This window comes from Chiloscyllium plagiosum, unplaced genomic scaffold, assembly GCF_037043375.1.
Source record: "Chiloscyllium plagiosum isolate Xiang-an unplaced genomic scaffold, Cpla_swu_hap1 HiC_scaffold_15, whole genome shotgun sequence".
Taxonomy (NCBI): domain Eukaryota; kingdom Metazoa; phylum Chordata; class Chondrichthyes; order Orectolobiformes; family Hemiscylliidae; genus Chiloscyllium; species Chiloscyllium plagiosum.
In genome coordinates, this window is record NW_028270153.1 from 65,943,789 (window position 1) to 65,961,686 (window position 17,898).

The 17,898-nt window shown below is 46.4% G+C and overlaps 1 protein-coding gene across 2 annotated transcripts in view; it reads right to left on the reverse strand.

Annotated features, from left to right (window-relative positions):
• Positions 1 to 17,898, reverse strand: part of LOC122559989 (myosin light chain kinase 2, skeletal/cardiac muscle-like) — a 393,900-nt gene that overhangs the window by 186,843 nt on the left and 189,159 nt on the right. For both annotated transcript variants that reach the window (XM_087995000.1, XM_087995001.1), the window contains one exon: positions 7,304 to 7,397. In XM_087995000.1, the coding sequence (XP_087851126.1) occupies positions 7,304 to 7,397 (94 nt within the window). The remainder of the gene's footprint in view (positions 1 to 7,303; positions 7,398 to 17,898) is intronic.

Here is a 17,898-nt window from a genome sequence, read left to right on the forward strand (position 1 = left end):
AGTCAGAGAGAGTGAATACAGAGTCAGAGGGAGAGAGAGAGACTGAATACAGTCAGAGAGACTGAATACAGAGTCAGAGGGAGAGAGAGAGAGAGAGACTGAATACAGTTAGAGATAGTGAATACAGAGTCAGAGGGAGAGAGAGAGACTGAAGACAGTCAGAGAAAGTGAATACAGAGTCAGAGAGAGAGAGAGAGAGAGAGAAAGAGACTGAATACAGTCAGAGAGACTGAATACAGAGTCAGAGGGAGAGAGAGAGAGACTGAATACAGTGAGAGAGAGTGAATTTAGAGTCAGAGAGATTGAGAGAGACTGAATACAGTCAGAGAGACTGAATACAGGGTCAGAAGGAGAGAGAGAGAGACTGAAGTCAGTCAGAGAGAGTGAATACAGAGTCAGAGGGTGAGAGAGAGAGAGAGACTGAAAACAGTCAGAGAGAGTGAATACAGAGTCAGAGAGAGAGGGAGAGACTGAATACAGTCAGAGACAGTGAATGCAGAGTCAGAGGGAGGGAGTGAGACTGAGAGAGACTGAAAACAGTCAGAGATACTGAATACAGAGTCAGAGGGTGAGAGAGAGAGAGACTGAAAACAGTCAGAGAGAGTTAATACAGACCCTGTGAGAGAGAGACACTGAATACAGTCAGAGAGAGTGAATACAGAGTCAGTGGAAGTGAGAGAGACAGACAGAATACAGTCAGACAGAGTGAATACGGAGGTAGTGGGAGAGAGGGAAACTGCATACAGTCAGAGAGAGTGTATACAGAGTCAGAGGGAGAGAGAGAAAGAGAGACTGAATACAGTCAGAGAGAGTCAATACAGAGTCAGAGGGAGAGAGACAGAGAGACACTGAATACAGTCAGAGAGAGAGAATACAGAGTCAGAGGGAGAGAGAGAGAGACTGAATACAGTCAGAGAGAGTCAATACAGAGTCAGAGGGAGAGAGACAGAGACACTGAATACAGTCAGAGAGAGAGAATACAGAGTCAGAGGGAGAGAGACTGAGAGACTGAATACAGTCAGAGAGAGTCAATACAGAGTCAGAGGGAGAGAGACAGAGACACTGAATACAGTCAGAGAGAGAGAATACAGAGTCAGAGGGAGAGAGAGAGAGACTGAATACAGTCAGAGAGACTGAATACAGAGGGAGAGGGAGAGAGAGACTGAATACAGTCAGAGAGAGTGAATACACAGTTAGAGGGAGAGAGAGAGGGAGAGACTGAATACAGTCAGAGACAATGAATACAGAGTCGGGGAGAGAGAGACTGAATACAGTCAGAGAATGTGAATACAGAGGGAGAGGGAGAGAGAGACTGAATACAGTCAGAGAGAGTGAATACAGAGTTAGAGGGAGAGAGAGAGGGAGAGACTGAATACAGTCAGAGACAATGAATACAGAGTCGGAGAGAGAGAGAGACTGAATACAGTCAGAGACAGTGAATACAGAATCAGAGAGAGAGAGAGACTGAATACAGTCAGAGAGTGTGAATACAGAGTCAGAGGGAAAGAGAGAGAGACTGAATACAGTCAGAGAGAGTGAATACAGAGGGAGTGGGAGAGAGAGAGATACTGAATACAGTCAGAGAGAGAGAATACAGAGCCTGTGAGAGAGAGACACTGAATACAGTGAGAGTGCAAGAATAAAGAGCTGAAAATGTGTTGCTGGAAGGGTGTGAATACAGAATCAGAGGGAGAGAGAGGGGGAGACAGAATACAGTCAGAGAGAGTGAACACAGAGTCAGAGAGAGAGAGTGACTGAATACAGTCAGAGAGAGTGAATACAGAGTCAGAGGGAGAGAGAGAAAGAGAGACTGAATACAGTCAGAGAGAGTGAATACAGAATCAGAGAGAGAGAGACTGAATACAAAAAGAGAAACTAAATACAGAGTCAGAGGGAGAGAGAGAGAGACTGAATACAGTCAGAGAGAGTGAATACAGAGTCAGAGGGAGAGAGTGAGACTGAGAGAGACTGAATACAGTCAGAGAGTGTGAATACAGAGTCAGAGGGAGAGAGAGAGAGAGACTGAATACAGTCAGAGAGAGTGAATACAGAGTCAGAGGGAGAAATAGAGGGAGAACTGAATACATTCAGAGGGAGTGAATACAGAGTCGGAGAGAGAGAGAGACTGAATACAGTCAGAGAGAGTGAATACGGAGCCAGTGAGAGAGAGACTGAATACAGTCAGAGAGAGTGAATACAGAGTCAGAGGGAGAGAGAGAGAGAGACTGAATACAGTCAGAGAGAGGGAATACGGAGCCAGTGAGAGAGAGAGACTGAATACAGTAAGAGAGAGTGAATACAGAGCTGAAAATGTGTTGCTGGAAGGGTGTGATTCAGAGGGAGAGGGAGAGACTGAATACAGTCAGAGACAGTGAATACAGAGTCAGAGGGAGACAAAGAAAGAGTGACTGAAGACAGTCAGAGAAAGTGAATACAGAGTCAGAGAGAGAGAGAGACTGAATACTGTCAGAGAGACTGAATACAGAGTCAGAGGGAGAGGGAGAGAGTGAGAGACTGAATACAGTCAGAGAGAGTGAATACAGAGTCAGAGAGAGAGAGACTGAATACAGTCAGAGAGACTGAATACAGGGTCAGAGGGAGAGAGAGAGAGAGACTGAATACAGTCAGAGAGAATGAATACAGAGTCAGAGGGAGAGAGTGAGAGAGACTGAATACAGTCAGAGAGAGTGAATACAGAGTCAGAGAGAGAGAGACTGAATACAGTCAGAGAGACTGAATACAGAGTCAGAGGGAGAGAGAGAGAGACTGAAAACAGTCAGAGATACTGAATACAGAGTCAGAGGGTGTGAGAGAGTGAGAGAGACTGAAAACAGTCAGAGAGAGTGAATACAGAGTCAGAGGGAGAGAGAGAGATTGAATACAGTCAGAGAGAGTGAATACAGAGTCAGAGGGTGTGAGAGAGAGAGAGACTGAATACAGTCAGAGAGAGTCAATACAGAGTCAAGGGAGAGTGTGAGAGAGGGACTGAATACAGTCAGAGAGAGTGAATACAGAGTCAGAGGGAGAGAGAGAGAGAGAGACTGCATACAGTCAGAGAGTGTGAATACAGAGTCAGAGGGAGAGAGAGAGGGACTGAATACAGTCAGAGAGAGTGAAGACAGACTCAGAGGAAGAGAGAGAGAGACTGAATACAGTCAGAGAGAGACAGAGAATACAGAGTCAGGGCGAGAGAGAGGGAGAGTGAATACAGAGTCAGAGGGAGAGAGAGAGAGACTGAATACAGTCAGAGAGAGTGAATACAGAGTGAGAGGGAGAGAGAGAAAGACTGAATACAGTCAGAGAGAGTGAATACAGAGTCAGAGGGAGAGAGAGACAGAGAGAGACTGAATACAGGCAGAGAGAGTGAATACAGTCAGAGAGAGTGAATACAGAGTCAGAGTGAGAGAGAGAGAGACTGAATATAGTCAGAGAGACTGAATGCAGAGTCAGAGGGAGAGAGAGAGAGACTGAATACAGTCAGAGAGACTGAATACCGGGTCAGAGGGAGGGAGAGAGAGACTGAATACAGTCAGAGAGTGTGAATACAGAGTCAGAGGGAGAGAGAGAAAGAGAGACTGAAGACAGTCAGAGAGAGTGAATACAGAGTCAGAGGGAGAGAGAGAGACTGAATACAGTCAGAGAGACTGAATACAGAGTCAGAGGGAGAGAGAGAGACTGAAGACAGTCAGAGAAAGTGAATACAGAGTCAGAGAGAGAGAGAGAGAGAAAGAGACTGAATACAGTCAGAGAGACTGAATACAGAGTCAGAGGGAGAGAGAGAGAGACTGAATACAGTGAGAGAGAGTGAATTTAGAGTCAGAGAGATTGAGAGAGACTGAATACAGTCAGAGAGACTGAATACAGGGTCAGAAGGAGAGAGAGAGAGACTGAACACAGTCAGAGAGAGTGAATACAAAGTCAGAGGGTGAGAGAGAGAGAGAGACTGAAAACAGTCAGAGAGAGTGAATACAGAGTCAGAGAGAGAGGGAGAGACTGAATACAGTCAGAGACAGTGAAGACAGAGTCAGAGAGAGAGGGAGACTGAATACAGTCGGAGAGAGTCAATACAGAGTCAGAGGGAGAGAGAGAGAGACACTGAATACAGTCAGAGTGCGTGAATACAGACTCAGAGAGAGAGAGACACTGAATACAGGGAGACACTGAATACAGAGAGAGAGGGAGACACTGAATACAGAGAGACACTGAATACAGAGAGACACTGAATACAGAGAGAGAGGGAGACACTGAATACAGAGAGACACTGAATACAGAGAGAGAGGGAGACACTGAATACAGAGAGACACTGAATACAGGGAGACACTGAATACAGAGAGAGAGGGAGACACTGAATACAGAGAGACACTGAATACAGGGAGACACTGAATACAGGGAGACACTGAATACAGGGAGACACTGAATACAGGAAGACACTGAATACAGAGAGAGAGGGAGACACTGAATACAGAGAGACACTGAATACAGAGAGACACTGAATACAGAGAGAGAGGGAGACACTGAATACAGAGAGGCACTGAATACAGAGAGACACTGAATACAGAGAGAGAGAGAGGGAGACACTGAATACAGAGAGACACTGAATACAGAGAGAGAGGGAGACACTGAATACAGAGAGACACTGAATACAGAGAGACACTGAATACAGAGAGACACTGAATACAGGGAGACACTGAATAAAGGGAGAGAGGGAGACACTGAATACAGGGAGACACTGAATACAGAGAGACACTGAATACAGGGAGACACTGAATACAGAGAGACACTGAATACAGGGAGACACTGAATACAGAGAGACACTGAATACAGAGAGAGAGGGAGACACTGAATACAGAGAGACACTGAATACAGGGAGACACTGAATACAGAGAGAGAGGGAGACACTGAATACAGAGAGACACTGAATACAGGGAGACACTGAATCCAGAGAGACACTGAATCCAGAGAGACACTGAATACAGAGAGACACTGAATACAGGGAGACACTGAATACAGAGAGACACTGAATACAGAGAGACACTGAATACAGAGAGACACTGAATACAGAGAGAGAGGGAGACACTGAATACAGAGAGACACTGAATACAGGGAGACACTGAATACAGAGAGACACTGAATACAGAGAGACACTGAATACAGAGAGAGAGGGAGACACTGAATACAGAGAGACACTGAATACAGGGAGACACTGAATACAGAGAGACACTGAATACAGAGAGAGAGGGAGACACTGAATACAGAGAGACACTGAATACAGAGAGACACTGAATACAGGGAGACACTGAATACAGGGAGACACTGAATACAGAGAGAGAGGGAGACACTGAATACAGAGAGACACTGAATACAGAGAGACACTGAATACAGAGAGAGAGGGAGACACTGAATACAGAGAGACACTGAATACAGAGAGACACTGAATACAGAGAGAGAGGGAGACACTGAATACAGAGAGACACTGAATACAGTGAGACACTGAATACAGAGAGAGAGGGAGACACTGAATACAGAGAGACACTGAATACAGAGAGAGAGGGAGACACTGAATACAGAGAGACACTGAATACAGAGAGAGAGGGAGACACTGAATACAGAGAGACACTGAATACAGGGAGACACTGAATACAGAGAGAGAGGGAGACACTGAATACAGAGAGACACTGAATACAGAGAGAGAGGGAGACACTGAATACAGAGAGACACTGAATACAGAGAGACACTGAATACAGAGAGACACTGAATACAGGGAGACACTGAATACAGAGAGACACTGAATACAGAGAGACACTGAATACAGGGAGACACTGAATACAGAGAGACACTGAATACAGGGAGAGAGGGAGACACTGAATACAGAGAGACACTGAATACAGAGAGACACTGAATACAGGGAGACACTGAATACAGAGAGAGAGGGAGACACTGAATACAGAGAGACACTGAATACAGGGAGACACTGAATACAGGGAGACACTGAATACAGGGAGAGAGGGAGACACTGAATACAGAGAGACACTGAATACAGGGAGACATGAATACAGAGAGACAGGGAGACACTGAATACAGAGAGACACTGAATACAGGGAGACACTGAATACAGGGAGAGAGGGAGACACTGAATACAGAGAGACACTGAATACAGAGAGACACTGAATACAGAGAGACACTGAATACAGAGAGAGAGGGAGACACTGAATACAGGGAGACACTGAATACAGAGAGACACAAAATACAGAGAGACACTGAATACAGAGAGACACTGAATACAGAGAGAGAGGGAGACACTGAATACAGAGAGACACTGAATACAGAGAGACACTGAATACAGAGAGACACTGAATACAGAGAGAAACGGAATACAGAGAGACAGAGGCAGAGAGAGCCTAAATAGAGAGCAATGGTTTAAATGTCAAGCTGAGTGGAGTGGATCATGAGGATGGGAAGAACCGTATTCCGACTCTGGGAGTGAGAGCCGGAATCTGAGAGGGCCTTTTACCCAGTGTGTGGGCACGCCATGGGGGAATGCTCCGTCAGGAAACAGGAGGGCAGATCGGAAGTTTGTTTTGATATAAACTGAAGTGAAATAACTCAGGACCCAAGAGGGCCAAGGAGAAATGTTTAAATACAGTGAGTTATGGCTGGAAGACAGATCTGGTAAAGGGATTCCATTCAACAGGAACTTCCAGGAATGGCAGACATCAGTAACTGAAGGGGAACAGTGCAATGGATCTAATTGGAGAGCTCCTTCCAAGAGTCAGCAGCACGTTTGATAGCTAAATGGCCTGTTCCTCAGCTGGAGGTTAGTGCATCCCTGCAGAGGGGATGGGATGGAGGTGAGGCAGCTGGGGCACCTGACTCTGGGAGTGTGATTGAGGTGGGTATGGGTGAGTCACAATGTTACACAGCAACAGACTCAGCCACAAATCAGCGAGTATTCTCAACAACAGGCACCTGATGGGAAATTCATTGAGAGGTTCGAAGGAAAGGCTGTGGGGAAAGCCAACGGACGGGATAGTAAAACAGGAGCGAAGCCGCATGGCTGTTCAGTGAGCTATTCCTGACAGCACTGAGAGCCCGGACTCAAGCTGTGGGAGATTGTCCCCTTTCAGAGTGGCAGGTAGCACAGAGTTCCCAACCTTCCCAGGGAGACCTCGGAGTGCTGCTGTCAGTCACATCCCACACTGACGACAGTCCGTACAGTCTGGCCAGAGCCTGTAGGGTGGAGCACAGGTAGCAAGGGGAGCCCACAAATGACTGGATTGATGAACTGATTAAATGGCGTGTTTACCTTCTCTCTGGCAGATGGGACTTTAATAATTTTCATGGCCAGCTGAAGACCAGAGGATCGCTCTGTACATCGGTGAACACTGCCAAAGCGACCCCTAAAGTAAACCAGAGACAGAGCTACAGCCAGGACATACACAACAGCTCAATAGAACAAAAGCTGGAATAAACACTGACACAACAGGTAGAACCCTCACTGTCACACACTGACATAAACCCGCACTGTCACACACTGACATAAACCCGCACTGTCACACACTGACATAAACCCGCACTGTCACACACTGACACCAACCCGCACTGACACACACTGACACTAACACTCACTGACACACACTGACACTAACCCTCACTGTCACACACTGACACTAACCCTCACTGTCACACACTGACATTAACCCGCACTGTCACACACTGACACTAACCCTCACTGTCACACACTGACATTAACCCGCACTGTCACACACTGACACTAACACTCACTGACACACACTGACACTAACACTCACTGACACACACTGACACTAACCCTCACTGTCACACACTGACACTAACCCTCACTGACACACACTGACACCAACCCGCACTGACACACACTGACACTAACACTCACTGACACACACTGACATAAACCCTCACTGTCACACACTGACACTAACCCTCACTGTCACACACTGACACCAACCCGCACTGACACACACTGACACTAACACTCACTGACACACACTGACACGAACCCTCACTGTCACACACTGACACTAACCCTCACTGACACACACTGACACTAACCCTCACTGACACACACTGACACTAACCCTCACTGTCACACACTGACACTACCCTTAATTGACACACACTGACACCAATACTCACGGACAAACACTGACACCAACCCGCACTGACACAGACTGACATTAACCCTCACTGTCACACACTGACACCAACCGGCACTGATACACACTGACACCAACACTCACTGTCACACACTGACATTAACCCTCACTGACACACACTGACACCAACACTCACTGTCACACACTGACATTAACCCTCACTGACATAAACACTCACTGACACACACTGAAACTAACCCTAACTGTCACACACACACACTAACCCTCACTGACACACACTGACATTAACACTCACTGACACACACTGACACTAACCCTCACTGCCACACACTGACACTAACACTCACTGACACACACTGACACTAACCCTCACTGTCATACACTGACATTAATACTCACTGACACACACTGACATTAACCCTCACTGACACACACTGACACCAACACTCATGGACACACACTGCCACTAACCCTCACTGCCACACACTGACACTAACACTCACTGACACACACTGACACTAACCCTCACTGGCACACACTGACATTAACCCTCACTGACACACACTGACATTAAACCTCACTGAAACACACTGACACCAACACTCATGGACACACACTGACACTAACCCTCACTGCCACACACTGACACTAACACTCACTGTCACACACTGACACTAACCCTCACTGACACACACTGACACTAACCCTCACAGACACACACTGACACCAACATTCACTGACACACACTGACACTAACCCACGCTGTCATACACTGACATTAACCCACATTGTCACACACTGACATTAGCCCTCACTGTCACACACTGACATTAACCCTCATTGTCACACACTGACACGAATCCTCACTGACACACACTGACACTAACCCTCACTGAAACACACTGACACTAACCCTCACTGTCACACAATGACATTAACCCTCACTGTCACACACTGACACCAACACTCACTGACACACACGGACACTAACACTCACAGACACACACTGACACTAACATTCGCTGTCACACACTGACATCAACCCTCACTGACACACACTGACATTAACCCACACGGTCACACACGGACACTAACCCTCACTGACACACACTGACATTAACCCTCACTGTCATACACTGACACTAACACTCATGGACACCGACTGACATTAACCCTCACTGACACACACTGACACTAACACTCACGGACACACTCTGACATTAACACTCATTTATACACACTGACACTAACCCTCACTGTCACACACTGACATTAACCCTCACTGGCACACACTGACATTAACCCTGACTGTCACACACTGACACTAACCCTCACTGACACACTCTGACATTAACACTCATTTATACACACTGACACTAACCCTCACTGTCACACACTGACATTAACCCTCACTGGCACACACTGACATCAACACTCACTGTCACACATTGACACTAACCCTCGCTGTCACACACTGACACTAACGCTCACTGTCACACACTGACACTAACACTCATGACACACACTGACATTAACACACACTGTCACACACTGACACTAACCCTCACTGACACACACTGAAACTAACCCTAACTGTCACACACACACACTAATCCTCACTGACACACACTGACACCAACACTCACTGTCACACACTGAAACTAACAATGACTGTCATACACTGACATTAACACTCACTGACACACTCTGACATTAACACACATTTATACACACTGACACTAACCCTCACTGGCACACACTGACACTAACCCTCGCTGTCACACACTGACACTAACGCTCATTGTCACACACTGACACTAACACTCATGACACACACTGACATTAACACACACTGATACACACTGACACTAACACTCACGGACAGACACTGACATTAACCCTGACTGTCACACACTGACACTAACCCTCACTGACACACTCTGACATTAACACTCATTTATACACACTGACACTAACCCTCACTGTCACACACTGACATTAACCCTCACTGGCACACACTGACATCAACACTCACTGTCACACATTGACACTAACCCTCGCTGTCACACACTGACACTAACGCTCACTGTCACACACTGACACTAACACTCATGACACACACTGACATTAACACACACTGTCACACACTGACACTAACCCTCACTGACACACACTGACATTAGCCCTCACTGTAACACACTGACATTAACCCTCACTGACACACACTGACACCAACACTCACTGTCACAAACTGACATTAACACTCACTGACACACACTGACATTAACCCTCACTGACACACACTGACATTAACACTCACTGACACACACTGAAACTAACCCTAACTGTCACACACACACACTAACCCTCACTGACACACACTGACACTAACACTCACTGACACACACTGACACTAACCCTCACTGACACACACTGACACTAACCCTCACCGTCACACACTGACATTAACCCTCACTGTAACACACTGACATTAACCCTCACTGTCACACACTGACACTAACCCTCGCTGTCACACACTGACACTAACGCTCACTGTCACACACTGACACTAACACTCACTGACACACACTGACATTAACACTCACTGTCACACACTGACACTAACACTCACTGACACACACTGACATTAACCCTCACTGTAACACACTGACATTAACCCTCACTGTCACACACTGACACCAACACTCACTGACACACACTGACATTAACCCTCACTGTAACACACTGATATTAACCCTCACTGTCACACACTGACATTAACCCTCACTGTCACACACTGACATTAACCCTCACTGGCACACACTGACATCAACACTCACTGTCACACATTGACACTAACCCTCGCTGTCACACACTGACATTAACGCTCACTGTCACACACTGACACTAACACTCACTGACACACACTGACATTAACCCTCACTGACACACACTGACATTAGCCCTCACTGTCACACACTGACATCAACACAGACTGTCACACATTGACACTAACACTCGCTGTCACACAATGACATTAACCCACACGGTCACACACTGACACTAACCCTCACTGACACACACTGACATTAACCCTCACTGTCATACACTGACACTAACACTCATGGACACAGACTGAATTTAACCCTCACTGTCTCAAAATGACACCAACACTCACTGACACACACTGACACTAACACTCACGGACAGACACTGACATTAACCCTCACTGTCACACACTGACACTAACCCTCACTGACACACTCTGACATCAACACTCATTTTCACACACTGACACGAACCCTCATTGTCAAACACTGACATTAACCCTCACTGGCACACACTGACATCAACACTCACTGTCACACATTGACACTAACACTCGCTGTCACACACTGACACTAACACTCACTGACACACACTGACATTAGCCCTCACTGTCACACACTGACATCAACACACACTGTCACACACTGACATTAACCCTCACTGTCACACACTGACACCTACACTCACTGACATACTGACATTAACCCTCACTGTAACACACTGACACTAACCCTCACTGTCACACACTGACACTAACCCTCACTGTCACACACTGACATTAACACTCACTGTCACACACTGACACTAACCCTCACTGTCACACACTGACATTAACCCTCACTGTCACACACTGACATTAACACTCACTGTCACACACTGACATTAACCCTCACTGAGACACACTGACATTAACACTCACTGTCACACACTGACATTAACCCTCACTGTCACACACTGACATTAACACTCACTGACACACACTGACATTAATCCTCACTGTCACACACTGACACTAACCCTCACTGTCACACACTGACATTAACACTCACAGACACACACTGACACTAACACTCGCTGTCACACACTGACATCAACCCTCACTGACACACACTGACATTAACCCACACGGTCACACACGGACACTAACCCTCACTGACACACACTGACATTAACCCTCACTGTCATACACTGACACTAACACTCATGGACACCGACTGACATTAACCCTCACTGACACACACTGACACTAACACTCACGGACACACTCTGACATTAACACTCATTTATACACACTGACACTAACCCTCACTGTCACACACTGACACTAACCCTCACTGTCACACACTGACATTAACACTCACTGACACACACTGACATTAACACTCACTGTCACACACTGACACTAACCCTCACTGTCACACACTGACATTAACACTCACTGTCACACACTGACATTAACCCTCACTGTCACACACTGACACTAACCCTCACTGACACACTCTGACATTAACACTCATTTATACACACTGACACTAACCCTCACTGACACACACTGACATTAGCCCTCACTGTCACACACTGACATCAACACAGACTGTCACACATTGACACTAACACTCGCTGTCACACACTGACATTAACCCACACGGTCACACACTGACACTAACCCTCACTGACACACAGTGACATTAACCCTCACTGTCATACACTGACACTAACACTCATGGACACAGACTGAATTTAACCCTCACTGTCTCAAAATGACACCAACACTCACTGACACACACTGACACTAACACTCACGGACAGACACTGACATTAACCCTCACTGTCACACACTGACACTAACCCTCACTGACACACTCTGACATCAACACTCATTTTCACACACTGACACTAACCCTCATTGTCAAACACTGACATTAACCCTCACTGGCACACACTGACATCAACACTCACTGTCACACATTGACACTAACACTCGCTGTCACACACTGACACTAACGCTCACTGTCACACACTGGCACTAACACTCACTGACACACACTGACATTAGCCCTCACTGTCACACACTGACATCAACACACACTGTCACACACTGACATTAACCCTCACTGTCACACACTGACACCAACACTCACTGACACACACTGACATTAACCCTCACTGTAACACACTGACACTAACCCTCACTGTCACACACTGACACTAATCCTCACTGTCACACACTGACATTAACACTCACTGTCACACACTGACACTAACCCTCACTGTCACACACTGACATTAACCCTCACTGTCACACACTGACATTAACACTCACTGTCACACACTGACATTAACCCTCACTGAGACACACTGACATTAACACTCACTGTCACACACTGACATTAACCCTCACTGTCACACACTGACATTAACACTCACTGACACACACTGACATTAATCCTCACTGTCACACACTGACACTAACCCTCACTGTCACACACTGACATTAACCCTCACTGTCACACACTGACATTAACACTCACAGACACACACTGACACTAACACTCGCTGTCACACACTGACATCAACCCTCACTGACACACACTGACATTAACCCACACGGTCACACACGGACACTAACCCTCACTGACACACACTGACATTAACCCTCACTGTCATACACTGACACTAACACTCATGGACACCGACTGACATTAACCCTCACTGACACACACTGACACTAACACTCACGGACACACTCTGACATTAACACTCATTTATACACACTGACACTAACCCTCACTGTCACACACTGACATTAACCCTCACTGGCACACACTGACATCAACACTCACTGTCACACATTGACACTAACCCTCGCTGTCACACACTGAAACTAACGCTCACTGTCACACACTGACACTAACACTCACTGACACACACTGACATTAACACTCACTGTCACACACTGACACTAACACTCACTGACACACACTGACATTAACCCTCACTGTAACACACTGACATTAACCCTCACTGTCACACACTGACACCAACACTCACTGACACACACTGACATTAACCCTCACTGTCACACACTGACACTAACCCTCACTGTCACACACTGACATTAACCCTCATTGTCAAACACTGACATTAACCCTCACTGGCACACACTGACATCAACACTCACTGTCACACATTGACACTAACACTCGCTGTCACACACTGACACTAACGCTCACTGTCACACACTGGCACTAACACTCACTGACACACACTGACATTAACACTCACTGTCACACACTGACACTAACCCTCACTGATACACACTGACATTAGCCCTCACTGTCACACACTGACATCAACACACACTGTCACACACTGACATTAACCCTCACTGTCACACACTGACACCAACACTCACTGACACACACTGACATTAACCCTCACTGTAACACACTGACACTAACCCTCACTGTCACACACTGACTCTAACCCTCACTGTCACACACTGACATTAACACTCACTGTCACACACTGACACTAACCCTCACTGTCACACACTGACACTAATCCTCACTGTCACACACTGACATTAACACTCACTGTCACACACTGACATTAACCCTCGCTGAGACACACTGACATTAACACTCACTGTCACACACTGACACTAACCCTCACTGTCACACACTGACATTAACACTCACTGTCACACACTGACATTAACCCTCACTGTCACACACTGACATTAACACTCACTGACACACACTGACATTAATCCTCACTGTCACACACTGACACTAACCCTCACTGTCACACACTGACATTAACCCTCACTGTCACACACTGACATTAACACTCACAGACACACACTGACACTAACACTCGCTGTCACACACTGACATCAACCCTCACTGACACACACTGACATTAACCCACACGGTCACACACGGACACTAACCCTCACTGACACACACTGACATTAACCCTCACTGTCATACACTGACACTAACACTCATGGACACCGACTGACATTAACCCTCACTGACACACACTGACACTAACACTCACGGACACACTCTGACATTAACACTCATTTATACACACTGACACTAACCCTCACTGTCACACAATGACATTAACCCTCACTGGCACACACTGACATTAACCCTGACTGTCACACATTGACACTAACCCTCACTGACACACTCTGACATTAACACTCATTTATACACACTGACACTAACCCTCACTGTCACACACTGACATTAACCCTCACTGGCACACACTGACATCAACACTCACTGTCACACATTGACACTAACCCTCGCTGTCACACACTGACACTAACGCTCACTGTCACACACTGACACTAACACTCATGACACACACTGACATTAACACACACTGTCACACACTGACACTAACCCTCACTGACACACACTGACATTAGCCCTCACTGTAACACACTGACTTTAACCCTCACTGACACACACTGACACCAACACTCACTGTCACACACTGACATTAACACTCACTGACACACACTGACATTAACCCTCACTGACACACACTGACATGAACACTCACTGACACACACTGAAACTAACCCTAACTGTCACACACACACACTAACCCTCACTGACACACACTGACACCAACACTCACTGTCACACACTGAAACTAACCCTGACTGTCATACACTGACATTAACACTCACTGACACACTCTGACATTAACACACATTTATACACACTGACACTAACCCTCACTGGCACACACTGACATCAACATTCACTGTCACACATTGACACTAACCCTCGCTGTCACACACTGACACTAACGCTCATTGTCACACACTGACACTAACACTCATGACACACACTGACATTAACACACTCTGATACACACTGACACTAACACTCACGGACAGACACTGACAGTAACCCTGACTGTCACACACTGACACTAACCCTCACTGACACACTCTGACATTAACACTCATTTATACACACTGACACTAACACTCACTGTCACACACTGACATTAACCCTCACTGGCACACACTGACATTAACCCTGACTGTCACACACTGACACTAACCCTCACTGACACACTCTGACATTAACACTCATTTATACACACTGACACTAACCCTCAATGTCACACACTGACATTAAGCCTCACTGGCACACACTGACATCAACACTCACTGTCACACATTGACACTAACCCTCGCTGTCACACACTGACACTAACGCTCACTGTCACACACTGACACTAACACTCATGACACACACTGACATTAACACACACTGTCACACACTGACACTAACCCTCACTGACACACACTGACATTAGCCCTCACTGTAACACACTGACATTAACCCTCACTGACACACACTGACACCAACATTCACTGTCACACACTGACATTAACACTCACTGACACACACTGACATTAACCCTCACTGACACACACTGACATTAACACTCACTGACACACACTGAAACTAACCCTCACTGACACACACTGACACCAACATTCACTGTCACACACTGACACCAACACTCACTGTCATACACTGACATTAACCCTCACTGCCACACACTGACACTAACACTCACTGACACACACTGACACTAACCCTCACTGACACACACTGACACTAACCCTCACCGTCACACACTGACATTAACCCTCACTGTCACACACTGACATTAACCCTCACTGTAACACACTGACATTAACCCTCACTGTAACACACTGACATTAACCCTCACTGTCACACACTGACACCAACACTCACTGACACACACTGACATTAACCCTCACTGTCACACACTGACATTAACCCTCACTGTCACACACTGACATTAACCCTCACTGGCACACACTGACATCAACACTCATTGTCACACATTGACAATAACCCTCACTGTCACACACTGACACCAACACTCACTGACACACACTGACATTAACCCTCACTGTAACACACTGATATTAACCCTCACTGTCACACACTGACATTAACACTCACTGTCACACACTGACATTAATCCTCACTGGCACACACTGACACTAACCCTCACTGACACACGCTGACATTAACACTCACTGTCACACACTGACATTAACACTCACTGTCACACACTGACATTAACCCTCACTGGCACACACTGACATCAACACTCACTGTCACACACTGACATCAACACTCACTGTCACACACTGACATTAACACTCACTGGCACACACTGACATTAACACTCACTGTCACACACTGACATCAACACTCACTGTCACACACTGACACTAACACTCACTGACACACACTGACATTAACCCTCACTGACACACACTGAAATTAGCCCTCACTGTCACACACTGACATCAACAGAGACTGTCACACATTGACACTAACACTCGCTGTCACACACTGACATTAACCCACACGGTCACACACTGACACTAACCCTCACTGACACACACTGACATTAACCCTCACTGTCATACACTGACACTAACACTCACAGACACACACTGACACTAACACTCGCTGTCACACACTGACATCAACACTCACTGACACACACTGACACTAACACTCACGGACAGACACTGACATTAACCCTCACTGTCACACACTGACACTAACCCTCACTGACACACTCTGACATCAACACTCATTTTCACACACTGACACTAACCCTCATTGTCACACACTGACATTAACCCTCACTGGCACACACTGACATCAACACTCACTGTCACACATTGACACTAACACTCGCTGTCACACACTGGCACTAACAGTCACTGACACACACTGACATTAACACTCACTGTCACACACTGACACTAACCCTCACTGACACACACTGACATTAGCCCTCACTGTCACACACTGACATCAAC